The 14,003-nt window shown below is 37.7% G+C and overlaps 1 protein-coding gene across 6 annotated transcripts in view; it reads right to left on the bottom strand.

Annotated features, from left to right (window-relative positions):
• PLCB4 (phospholipase C beta 4) overlaps positions 1-14,003 on the bottom strand; it is a 185,138-nt gene that overhangs the window by 37,158 nt on the left and 133,977 nt on the right. For all 6 annotated transcript variants that reach the window (XM_014966459.1, XM_014966462.1, XM_014966460.1 and 3 more), the window contains 4 exons: positions 12,312-12,363; positions 9,997-10,099; positions 8,101-8,265; positions 4,031-4,235 (listed from right to left, as the gene is read on the bottom strand). In XM_014966459.1, the coding sequence (XP_014821945.1) occupies positions 4,031-4,235; positions 8,101-8,265; positions 9,997-10,099; positions 12,312-12,363 (525 nt within the window). The remainder of the gene's footprint in view (positions 1-4,030; positions 4,236-8,100; positions 8,266-9,996; positions 10,100-12,311; positions 12,364-14,003) is intronic.

Here is a 14,003-nt window from a genome sequence, read left to right as displayed (position 1 = left end):
TATTCGAGGGGGTGCTGACTGACTAGGGACTGCAGGGAATTGTAGAAAATGCTGTTATATTTCCTAGCTAAATAGCAGTTTTAGATGGGTGGTTAAAGCAATTGGGGGAAATCTGTTCTCACTCCTCTTTGTGATGCTCCGTTTGTGAAACAGCTTTTCTGTGAATCATAATGACCAGTATTTGAATCTTGCACATGACGCAGTACCACTAGTGGTATCACTGCACTACTCAGCACTGGATACCGTATAGATCATTTAATCTCTTTTTCATATGCAGTGATAAATGTCCGAGCATAGGTTTACAGGAAGACAAAGACACATGAATCTTTACCTGCATATTGAATAATCCTTTTTTTGTGTTAATTTCAACAGAGAATTCACAAATGGAAAAATTACAAATTAAACTGATTCAGCTCCTACAATAATAATGTTTCCAGAGACCACAGCAGTGATTTGTTTTGATGATCCCTCAGAAACTTTAACCTTAGTATTATGGAGAAAACGGGCCACTGGTCTCAGTTAATAAGCCTTCCTTGTCAGAGCAGTAACTTAAAAAAGGAAGTCTGAATGCTGCAGCCCGACTGGCTCATCATTCACTACAAAATATTGTCATTTAATTAACTCAGATTTTTTGTCGTGACTGTTAGCAGGACTATGAACTTCACTTACGAGGAAGCTGCTTCTTTGCAGAATGCTGCAAAGCCCTATTTTCACCTGCTTACAAGTAAAAGACAAATACTTTGCAGCCTTATATTCTAGATGGTTTTGCTAGCATAACAGGCCATCATTTCTGCAATGACAGTTCTCACATTCTTGGTTTTCATCATCATTTGAATTTTGCCCATGTTTTATGTCATCTCCTCAGCCACTTTCCAAGTTAGCTTCCAATGATGCAAGACAAAAGCTGGTCCACTGACCAAAAGCTCTGGGAAGAAACTTGCTATCCTTCTTGTGCAAACTAGAGGCTGGACTATATCAACTCCCTTCCAACCTAAGCTGTTCTACAAAATGTTCCTCTGAAGTCACCAGACCCATTTCTCAAGCAAAAACACCAGACAGGGTTCCCACTCCAAAAAAAGTTATATTAAATACACAGCATTACCCTTGACAGGTCTGTTTATCTACACAAATATGTTGTCTCTAGTAAGTGTCATGACTCAACATTGTCTTCTGAAACTTACTTCATATACACAAAAACCATGTAGAACTTATTTTCAGCCTTGTGGCTCAGCACTGACTGTCCTCCTTCCCTAACTTAGCAAGCATGTCTGTTTGTCCTTGGCATGCGCTCTTCAGTGAAAATCCAGGACTACTCTGTCAAGTTGATGCGTCATTTGAAAATAGAACCTGATTATCACAAGCTTCAAGGTAAGAATGACTAACATGTTTGGGAAAGCTAGACCTTTGTAAATTGTATTACTAACCACACAAGCACATCACCAAAGGCTCAGCATTTCTACGAGGGAGATGTGACTCATCGCTGCTTCTCACATTGTCATTTGTCCTCTGCTTACGTTTTTCTTTCTCCCCAGTGAGGTAAGGTGGGGGTGGGGAACAGCATTTTGTAGAATTGCAATTAAATATAAAACTAGGAAAATCACTGGAAGAGTACATTAGAGGACTCTAGCCACTAACCTAACTAGCCATGCTACTTACGTACAAACTTCTATTATAGAAGCTTCTCTTCGGAGAACACTACTTCATTTGCATTAATTTGCACCAGTATTGTGTTTTATTGGGAACAGAGTAGCTGATGCAAATAAACTACAAGAAATTACTAAGTTATATGAAAAACAAAATTATGCATCTTTTAAAGCCTACAATACATTACCCATTCTAGTTATTATTCGGTGCAAGTTTTTAAATCTTACTCATACAGGTTAAAAAAAAAAAGAAATAAGAAAGTAGGCAGCTATTGAATTGAGCTATACCTTCCTACAGGTTTGCTCAAGCAACCCCAGAGATCCTAATGATAGCTCATAAATCAATGAGAGGTTCACTGCGGATGATAAGTAATTAAAAAACACATGCCAACAGCATACTAATGATTCCACCCAAGTGTCAGAAGTTATTTCCCCGTTGTTCATCATGCTGTTGTTCTATATTGATAAGAAAAATACCTGAGACACATCAGAACTGTCTGGGAAGGGAAAAGGGAACTAACAGTTGAACTTACTCAGTTCATATTAATAGGGGGTCTGTTTTTCCCAACACTGACAGTAAGCTGTAACAACCAGTTCTCTCATTCTAGTAGCATTTTACTCTAATGATACTGTTACTTAGGGATAGTAAAGTTTTTCTATGTTCTTACCTCAACCAGATAAAGAGTCTGTAGAAATGCTGATAATGCAGTATCAACCAGTACTGAACTGCACGCAACTTGCAAGTTCTAAACTGGTGTTCGTATTCTCTTTGAAAAGCAAGTCTTTCACTTCTGAATTTGTATAATGCAGTTTAAAAAAGAAAACAAAAACATATTTTCTCTCTATGTGACCAGCACGCTAGCAGCTTGAGCCACATCAAACTCTGCTAAATTTAAATTCTATTCTTAGAAAAAGCATGTTATCAGTCAGAAAAACATCAATCCCAAATCAGAAGCATGTCCCTAGTTTAGAAAACATTTTAATGGAGTAATTTACTGTCAAAAGCTTAGTTTGATGACAGAATTAACGCACATGCTTAAATGTGTCCCTTACATTCATGGTTCAATTACTGCCTCGAGAAGCTCAAGCTTAAGCAGAAGCTTACATTTCTCTTGAGAAAAAGTCCCTGAAGTTAAATAGTGTAGATGAAATGTGCTGCATAAAGGCACGGTAGCGCTCCAAGACCTGTGGCAAAACTCCAGCTGACTTACCAGCAACCAGGATTTCACATATGAACACAAACACTTCTGTAAATGCTTAACAACTTCTGTGAAATTTGTTACTGAAGTTTAGGCCTGCTCATTTTTTTTTAAAGCTTGGATAAATACCAGCAAGCATAGACTTGGAGAGATACTATGGAATATGTTAGGTAAGCCTTTCCTTTCTCCAGTTTGTACTATGGAAATGACACTCTGAGAAGTGGCAGTAATTCTTTGCATAGACAGCAGGTTTGAAATCATTTTTGCAAAGAGCAAAATATTTTTACCAACGTTTCGCCAATAAACTCTAAGGTGAACTTCACTTTGCTGCAGAGTCAGAGCACTAACATTTAGTGCAATTCCCATTTTACAGTTTTAAATGGTTTACATATTGTCTAATGTACAAGCGAATTTCATTACTGCAGCGAAGAAAACATTTCCCAGAGGTACACCCTCAGGGTGAACTTACCCATTACACTGATTTAAGTGGTGTAATGATTATTCTCATCTGTTTGTTCCTATCCATGTGTGGCAATTTGCCACCACACAGTATAAATGACCATGGCCCTGCCAATCTGATCACGGAAATGGCTCACATTAAAAATTACTTTCCTGAAAACCCCAAAATAATTAAACCACACTAAAAACATGTAAATTTGGGAGAGAAAAATGCAGAAAGGTTTTGGATGCTAAATTATTTCACTGTCCATTTTTAACAATATGCCAATATTCTCAAGAATGCAAAACTAGTTTTGCTTGAAAAAACATCTAGATTCTGCACCAATTGTTAATACCTATAGGCCAAACAATATAGCTGAAGTATATGTTAACGTTACAAATATTTATGTCGAAAAAATGTAATTTACAAAAAAAAAAATATCCAAAGAAGAATCTTCCTAAAATGTCAACAGAGAAAATAAAATCAAGCTAACTACTATTAGCTTATTTTGCATATTATTTTGTCATTTAACAGATATGTCAGTATCATGAACACCGAGGCAGGCACATGGTCTGAAAGCTGATTTCTTAACTGAATATGCAGGGTTTCCAAGGAGTTAAAATACTAAATCTTTGCAATCCTCCAGCATTGCCTGTCTGTTCCGGCTGGCATACCCATACCACACTACTTCAGTACTTCCACACCAACACTGAAGATCTACAGCACGCGGAAATACAGGTTTATCTCACCTCCAAAACCATCAGGCACATATGTTTTAAGCACAATGTTGCAGAAAACCGTTGGAAGAGACAGTGGTTTGTTGCCCTCATTCCGAAGGGAAATATGTCTGTAACCTGCTTGCAGACCATCCAGAGGCAGGATCCTCTGACCAATCAACTTATTATTGTCATCATACACTGCTATTCTCAGGACAGCAAGATCAGGGAGAATAACCTGGAAAGTCATAAAATGAAGAAATTCAATTACTCTAATACAGTAGCACCCTTCCCACCTTCCATGTTTGAATCATTCACTTTGTATGCCAGTAACAGACTATCATCACTGTAAGAAAATGTCATTCCCCTGCAAACTGCACACATTGAGATGAATGTTTCCTAGAAAAGCTTTTTTTCTACTCTAAATAATGGGCAAAATTTAGAACATGCAAATCCTGCAGCTTACAGTTACACTAGCTAAATAATTTGCATAATTATTTTTCATTACCGATAATTTTTCATTACCGATAAGAAGGTGGGTAAATACTACCTGGGAAATGACAGATACAGTGGCAATCAAAGGGTAGATAGCGCTGAATCAGGAGGAACTATGACAGAAAGATGGGATTTGGGATGTATCCAAAAGGGCAGTGAAGAACATAAAGAGTGCAAGCACAAGCTGATGGGGATCCATGCTGAACTATGGGTTCTCCAAAGGGGAGAAGACAACGGAGGAGGGCAGGACAGGGTGACAGACCTACTGAAATGGCATGCTGCCAGCAGAAGTGGGTGTGCTGTACTCACAACATGAAGGGTATATGGTATGCATGGTGCAGGGATGCTGCCAGCTATCTGCATCTGTCAGCCCCCATCCGGACCAACTAAATCAGTAATAAAAAAAATCCCCTGCCTTCCCTGAAACAAAGGTGCTGCCTCTGTGAACAAAGCAGTGAGGAGAAGACAGCCTGAGAGGTGCAGCCTCTCTGCCAGCCTGCCTCGACCATACACTGGGAAAGGTCTTCCCAGCTCCTTCCCTACCTGGCTCTATTCATCAATGCTTATGAGACAAAAGGGAAGACCGAAGTAAACTGCATCTACTATGTCCCTTAGACTTTCCCCCTGCCGCTTTCATTTTCTGTTCTTTAGAGGGCACAAAATAAAGTATGGTTTTGGTCTCTGAACCCACCTCAGCTATTCAGAGATAGGCTGCTCTACTTGATTATAACTTAACACTCCCAGCACAGGTTACCACCAGCACTCACCCTGTCCCCCCCCGCTACACAACAGGGTGACAACACAGAACTTGGGTTAGAATGACTGAAGCTTTATTTTAGTTAAAATAAAAACAAGAAAACATGACAGAAGAACAATCAAACACTGTACCTGAGACCAACTGTGTAGGATTAAACATCAGCTTGAGGAGAACACTGTAACCCAAACAGGACAGGCAAGATCTCTCCTCTATGGGCCACAGATCACGATATCTTTCATTACATGATGGGCTCAGATATAGATTTACTAGGGATGAGGAGCGGGAACTAAGAAGTTTATTGTTCCCTCTCCATTAATTTGTTCTATGGTATCCTGGTAGGCACTTTCACCCTCATGCCACTCATCTGCTTGGTCAGCAATGTATGTCTTGATTATAATGCTAAGCCTGATATGGTAAGAGCCTGAGATGAAGAAAAATAATCTCCTGGCTGACTTATACTATGAGTTATTCAAGAGAATGTGTGACCATGTAATTGTTCATTGCAAAGTAAAGCATGAAGTGCAAAGAATATTGGTATCAGTCACTGTACCCATGCCACGATACACAGGTACCCCCCTTTCAGACTGAGGCTGCGTGCATCCTGTAGTTTATAGGCCTTTTGATTTAAAAAATCAGAGAGCAGCAGATGCTGGCCATATGGCCAAGAAGCCATGGGCAGCACGATTGCCTGTCATTATACCTAAGCATCTTCCCTGTGCCTCCTCATATACAGAGAAAAGCACTTGAAGCCACATTAATTCCAGAATATATTGGAGTCCAGAAAAACCTCTTGCATTAACTACATTTCTATTAAAAACTGGTTATACTGTTAAGAAAGCAGTTTATGTGTGTAATATACCCAAGTGTGAAGTGTTATCATCACTCGGCAGAGTCTGTCACTTTGGAATAAAAGAGCAACAATTTTGCATGACAACAACACAGGTGTAAGCAAAACAGACGTTATCAGAGACGGCACTGCCAACACATGTAGTCTGGATGAAACTCCAGCTGACAGAAAAAAAAATAATAAAAAGATTTATATGTGTATATAGAGACAGAGAGATAAAAACTGAACACAGATGACTGATCTCTCTCTTCCAATCCCCCATACCAAGTAAAAAAGGTTTGTTTTTCTTTTGTTATTGAAAAAAAAGAAGAAAGAAAAAAAAAGAAAAAAGTACATGATGCACATGGACTACTGAAGGAGGGAGCTGGCAACACATCTGAGGAACACAGCACCCTTCCAACTTTTCCATGTAATAACATTGACCTTAGCTTTGGATGCAGCATCTCACCTGCCCTCTGGGCTGAAGGAACAGTGCAAGATAGCAGCCACTGCCAGGGCAGGGAAGAAGAAATCTCCAAGGAATGATGGTGTCCACCAGCAGGGGCTCATTCTGAGCAGATGCATACCTTGAACACAGGCATGGCCACGGAGGAGGTGGCTGCCTCCAAGTGGGAAGAGGAAGCAAAGGGGAGGGAAAAGCCCCTGAGATGAAGAAAAATAATCTCCTGGCTGACTTATACTATGAGTTATTCAAGAGAATGTGTGACCATGTAATTGTTCATTGCAAAGTAAAGCATGAAGTGCAAAGAATATTGGTATCAGTCACTGTACCCATGCCACGATACACAGGTACCCCCCTTTCAGACTGAGGCTGCGTGCATCCTGTAGTTTATAGGCCTTTTGATTTAAAAAATCAGAGAGCAGCAGATGCTGGCCATATGGCCAAGAAGCCATGGGCAGCACGATTGCCTGTCATTATACCTAAGCATCTTCCCTGTGCCTCCTCATATACAGAGAAAAGCACTTGAAGCCACATTAATTCCAGAATATATTGGAGTCCAGAAAAACCTCTTGCATTAACTACATTTCTATTAAAAACTGGTTATACTGTTAAGAAAGCAGTTTATGTGTGTAATATACCCAAGTGTGAAGTGTTATCATCACTCGGCAGAGTCTGTCACTTTGGAATAAAAGAGCAACAATTTTGCATGACAACAACACAGGTGTAAGCAAAACAGACGTTATCAGAGACGGCACTGCCAACACATGTAGTCTGGATGAAACTCCAGCTGACAGAAAAAAAAATAATAAAAAGATTTATATGTGTATATAGAGACAGAGAGATAAAAACTGAACACAGATGACTGATCTCTCTCTTCCAATCCCCCATACCAAGTAAAAAAGGTTTGTTTTTCTTTTGTTATTGAAAAAAAAGAAGAAAGAAAAAAAAAGAAAAAAGTACATGATGCACATGGACTACTGAAGGAGGGAGCTGGCAACACATCTGAGGAACACAGCACCCTTCCAACTTTTCCATGTAATAACATTGACCTTAGCTTTGGATGCAGCATCTCACCTGCCCTCTGGGCTGAAGGAACAGTGCAAGATAGCAGCCACTGCCAGGGCAGGGAAGAAGAAATCTCCAAGGAATGATGGTGTCCACCAGCAGGGGCTCATTCTGAGCAGATGCATACCTTGAACACAGGCATGGCCACGGAGGAGGTGGCTGCCTCCAAGTGGGAAGAGGAAGCAAAGGGGAGGGAAAAGCCAAACAGAAACAAACAAACAAACAAAAAAATCATGTGACAGCTACAGAGGTTATCTATTAGAAAAATAAACCAAAGCAAAATTAAAAAAAATAAATATAAACAACCTCTTGAAAGCTTATTTCAGCTTTGGATTGTTTACTGTGGTAAACGGGAACCCTACAAATGCTTTTTCATGGGAGCAGTACTTATTCATGTGAGCAGTCAGACTGAAGCAGGGAGAAGTGGCTCAAGTGAGCAAGGATGCTCATGTGCAAAAGGGCAGAAAACCACAAACTTTGCTTTCTAAATATCCTACCTTTCGAAATACAAACGATTCTTCATTGTAAACAGGATTCAGACCATTGTTCATCACCATGCGTGTTCGAAATTCTTTACGTATTGTGTCCGTGGGTAAACCATACATATCCACTTCTACATACGTACCAATTTTTTTGTCTGATAAGAACTGACCAGATATTACCTGCAACATAATAACAAAGCAGTAAGGAAAAGCAATACAAAGTACACAGCATTTTATGAATACTGGAAATACTGTTTTGTACTTTTTTATTGACAGCAGCCTGAAAAAGGCTTTATACAGAGCAGCTATATTTATTTTATCATATGAAAATGGTATATTTAGTGCTAAAATTGTGTTTCTTTAGGAAAAGCGTTTGTGATAAGACCTTAAATATATCCTTAATTTGAAATTATTGCACTCATTGTGCTATGGTATTAGCAGCTGTAAGTCAGTCAGCCCAATTTACCCATGTCTCCCAGATGTATTCACTATATTACTGAAAGACACTAAATGAAACAACCAGATTGGGCACTGCTATTCTGCAACTTTTTTCTGTTCAGAATTACTATGATCTATTATATCTCTTGACTACCAAGAGGTGAAAGGAAGCTATTGCTCTGCTTTCACTTAGGTAAAGGTTTTAAACTAATCTAGTATTACATGACTGGCAAGTGTAGGATTCTTAAAAGCAAACAAACAATAGACCCACATGACTCCTCTACATTGTTATGTATATGAAGATTTGTTACAACTTTACTCCAAGTCAAGATTAATCTAGCCACAGCAGGTGATTACTCCAGGGAAAATTTTTATTCCATCAAGATGACCTACTAGTTAAAAATACAGCTAATGTTTTCATTACTATGATCAAGGAGGGAAGAAAAAAACTGAAACAGGATTTCACAGACCTAAGCTCATTCTGAGTCCTTTTCTTTTCATGATCTAACATTCTTCCAGGGAACACTCTGGATAATGAATCTGAAAAGTTATGTGGCTGCAGGGTATCATCACCGTCTTTGGTCAACTAGACTTCTTTATAACAGCATTTATATGGAATTTTATACTAGTTTTAGTCTCACAAGAAAAGCAAGTGGCAAAATATGCGATCTAAGAATTATCTCTTGTGGTAGTTAGAACATATGGTCTCACCACCAGATCCCACTTTCTTCTTTGAGGGATTGTACTAACATCAACATTAAAGAAAAAAAAAAAAAAAGTTTTTGTACTTCTGGAGGTGCAAATGAAACTTAGTTAAAAGTCTAGCATGCACAAAGGTCAGGGAGAGTTTGGAATTTCCATGCTATACATAGACAGTGATAACTGAAAACTCAAGTCTTCTGTTAAGATGCACATGGGGTATTTGAGCAAAGAGAGTAGAGTGTCAAGTCACAAAACAGATTTTACAACTGTCAGCCTCCTTCCAAAATTTGATACATAACCATGCTTTAGAACTACGACAGAAGTTTCATTGACTTTGTTACTCGTAGGTAATTTCAAAATAAGGACATCATCACATGAACCCTTTTTCTCTACTTTGAAAATACCCTGTCCACATGTGCCCATACTCCTCCTTGCTCTATAGTGACAAGCGTAGTTTGTATAATTTCATACTGTCCACAGAAATGAACTTCACTCATTTATTCATTTGTGTGGGCTGATGTAATTCAAAAAGAGCATGAGGGTGTTTAAAATTCAGTGATAACGTGTAATAACAAACCATTTCTAATTTTATCATATTCCACTCAGATCAAGTAAAACATAGGTATCTTAGCCAGCAATAAAAAAAAAAGAAAGAAAAAAAATTTATTAAATCCACACAATCCAAACACTTTTCTGTAGATACCCTATTTTTGTTAACATTTAAATGTGACTTTGGATGTGATGACAGAAGTTTGTCTATTGCTGTTTTACCTGTACAGAACATGTTGCAGCAATTACACCATCTACAGGAGTTTCAGAGAAAGGGTCAAATGTTCTATCAGGTCGTCGCATGAAATCTGGTTTAAGTAGATACCTTATTTAAGAAAAAGAAGACAAAAATTATTCTTGTGTGGAAATTAAAATTATTTAAACACAAATAAAATGGATGTTCTAGCTTTAAACAATTTAGTCTCCTGCAGCACTGTAAAATACAGACTATCATTCTAGTTGCAAGTGTAAGGAAGTAAATGGAAATGTTACGGTTGTCTAGAATACAGATAAATGTTAATCTTAATTTTGAATTACCAGCTACTGAGAGATGAAATCAATTTGGGATTTCAAGATGAGAATAAATGTAGTATAAACAAAGACATTTCAAAATAACTTAATAATACATTTTAGAAATACAATGAGTACCACATAATAAAAGTAGATGCCCTCATTTGTTTCAATTCTTTAACACTTTGGAAAAATACAGAGGGATTATTCAATTTTATTTTTTTAAATGAAGCAGTTCCATAGAGTCAAGACTCATATAATAAATTTCAGCTTGAAACTAATTTTTTCATCTCAGTTATAAAACCTTGGGGGAAACAGCTCATAATGTCAGTGCTGACAGATTGTTAATTATACTAGCATGAAAGGTACTACCATAATAGCACTTACAACACATCCCTGAGGACTATACACTGGATCAACATATCAATGAAGCCGATACGTGCTCTGATGAATCAAAATCAAAGGATGCCACATTCAAAATTAAATAGCAGTTGATCCCAGAAACACTGTGCTATATATGACAGGGCTTCTCTTCCATTGGTGGAAGAAAACGTGTAACTGGGGTCATCTTGCTAATTCTGCAGCCTTGACAGACAACAGCTGCTAGAAGATTATTTTTTTATCCAACCTTAGTCTCTTTAGTGAATCACTGACAGACAATGTTCAGAAAAATTCCAATGGAAAGAATGTCAAAGTTTTCTTCCATTTTTTTATAATGTGGGTTCTGTTTAGGAAAGTAATATTCCTCATCTTTCTTACATTAGAAATGTATGTGATTTCATAATATTTTATTAAAGTAGTTTATGGGCAGAAGGGAACTATCAGAAACATCCTTAGCCTCTGCTTCAGGCCTGCTGAAATAAAAGTGCTGAAGCTAGAGTGACTATCTTGTTTCACCAGGATGAAAGCTGTAAATCCAAGAAAAAAGGAGTAAAGATAGAAGGAAATGCAGTTTTTCATTTTAATTGCCCTGCATGTTTTCTGTGACTGAAACAGCACCACATTTATAACACACATAAAAATATACCACCATATTACTGTAATACCAGAAGACTGACATAAGAATCAAGTAATTTAGTTGATAATGAGCATTTGGCAAGGATGCATATGTGCTCTTTTACTAGGTTTATGGGTCAAACAAGAAAGGAATCATAGTCTACCATTAAAAAAAAAGTTTTCGTTTTCTTCTATTTTTGATATCCTGACTGAAATGACCAGAGAATGCACTATCGTCAAATCCAACAGCCCCTATCTAGAGAGTTCACAACTGAAATAAAGGCATGAAGTGGCAGAGCACTATGTTGCCTATTCTGCAGATGAGGAACTTTACCAAGCCTCATCTATTCAGATTTTCTTTCTGAATAAGGCTTGCATTAGTAAAGGAGTTGTTTCTTCCCAGGATGAGTTTGCAATGTGTTTCTGGACTGTCATTTCCTATAATTCATCATACTTTTCTCTTGATGTTAATGATTTGGGTATAAACTCAACATTTGAGAAAAATTTATCAATATCACTTGAGCATCACACCCTTTTCCATGCAAAAGTTATGAGCAGGAACTTAGAGAGATGAGACACTTCAGTATTCTCTGTGAAATCTGCTCTCCAACTAAAGTACACAGATTAAAAAATGTTCCCTATGTATTAAGACTCAACCTGTTCAAGTAAATTAGGCAATTCTGTGAACCGTGCAGTGAATTTCCATTCTGAGATGTATCTTCAAAGCAAGACTGAGAACAGAAGCTGAGGATTTATTTAAATAGCGGTGTGTGGTATTCATGATCATCTTCACAATTTGCACACAAAACCTCTTCTATCTCATCTTTAAAAACTGGGCATAATTAAAAAGCATTATTCATCAGAGTACGTCCTTGCAGGGGATAATTCTCCCTGAATCCTGCTAATTTCCACCCTTCACCTAGCATCCCATTTTTATTTTGTAACACATAATTAATAGTGACAAAATTTTATTAAAACCATAGTAAAGAATTTTGATACACAGTGACAACAGTTTAAATCATATCACTCACCCGCATGATCCATTATATTCAAATTTTCCTTGATTCAACTGCATTGCTAAATCTGTCAAGAGTGAAAAGAGTTACTATCTTTCCTTCTGAAAAAGCAGATCATAAACAATCCTTTTTAGAAAATACAACTGCTTGTCTACAATTATCAGTTTAAATAAAAAATATATTTCATGCGTATACAACACACACATTTAAGAAATAAAAAGAAGCAATAGGAAAACTCCAGATTTCTTCACAGTAGTAACAGCTTTATCAACCAAGCTGAAGTCTACATTGTGCTTAGAAAATGGTCTTTCCCTGAATTCAAACACACATGGTAGGCAGAGAAGCATCAGACTGGTCACGTTAAGTGCCTTGGATGGGATTTCCATCGTCTAACTTTTGGTGTCTACAGTATAGATTTCTCAATTTCTGCTAGTGATCTACAATCACTTTGAATAACGGAGGGATACAGGTATTTTAACAGTGCAATTAAGTTCAGTCTAAGGCAAATTTATATTAGATGAGACATCCTAGAAGTATGTATTTCTCTACAATGGCCACAGACAACTACATGCAAGGAAGCTGTCTGTATCCTGATGTCTTAAAAAAGGCAAGAAGAATATCACACTGGTTTTCTACAGGCTTAATTCAATAAAAGACCACAAAAAGGAACCACAAAGATCTCAGCAGCATTGCCTAGTTTCAACATTCAAATCATTTGAGTTTTATTCAATGCATTACTATGGTACTCGTATATAAGGACAGGTAGTAAACACATAGTAAGTTCCCTCCCATCCAACACTCTCCCAAACTTTGTAAAAAATGTTTTCCTGCAGGTTTCCAATTACACTAGAATACAATATCCTTGTTTAGTGATAACAGAGGTATTCTCTTGCCCAACAAACTCTACCTTCCTCAATTGTTCTTCAGCCTGAAACAGCACGGTTGGATCATAGAAAACTAATACAAGAAAGTTGCTCACTTCCAATTATACTATTACCCCTCTTTTTTGCAATATAAAAAAGTTGAGAATCACATGCAGTGGGCAGAGGCAATGTTGGGAGCAGAGTGAAATCTGCTCTAACCTCTGTGCCGTGTCCAGTGGAGTGCTTTATGAGCAGTGTATTGCAGCACAGCTTTCTCTTGCGTTGTCAGCTAGTGAAATCAGTGCAAAGCTTTGTAGGACAGGAGTGTCTGAAGTACCAGAGACACCATTCAGGGGGTACCACAAAAAGTCCCAAGCAAGCAAAAAAGCACTATTCACAGCTAGAAAAAGAAGATGGAAACACTGGTCTGTTACATATATGACTGAAGACATTCCTAGATTAATTAAAGAAAAAACACAAAAGAAAACAAAAAAATCCCTACCCTGTTAGTTATAGTCACACCTTCATTGAACAGGAACAATACTTCTCCTCTCAATTTACGCTGTGGAGAGGCATTTACATTCCCTGGCACCACTCTCTCAGCTGGGATCTCAGACCCCATTCTCAGATGCTGAACACATCACTCTCTAACGCTTTGCAGTAACTGGTCTAGAAATGCATTTGGCATGTTGTCATTACTTTTTACCATCTTAATTTGTGCACTCCTTCATCTTTACTTTGCAGACATGCACCCAACCAAGGCTGTGTTTTGTGAAAAACAGTGATTTCCCTGTTAATTAATACCTTTTATTAATAAAATATTATCATTTATGTAAGAAGTTAC

The sequence above is a fragment of the Calidris pugnax genome, unplaced genomic scaffold, assembly GCF_001431845.1.
Source record: "Calidris pugnax isolate Ruff unplaced genomic scaffold, ASM143184v1 scaffold31, whole genome shotgun sequence".
Taxonomy (NCBI): Eukaryota; Metazoa; Chordata; class Aves; order Charadriiformes; family Scolopacidae; genus Calidris; species Calidris pugnax.
The sequence above is the reverse complement of the archived record's forward strand: the minus strand, read 5'-3'. Positions and strand labels throughout refer to the sequence as shown.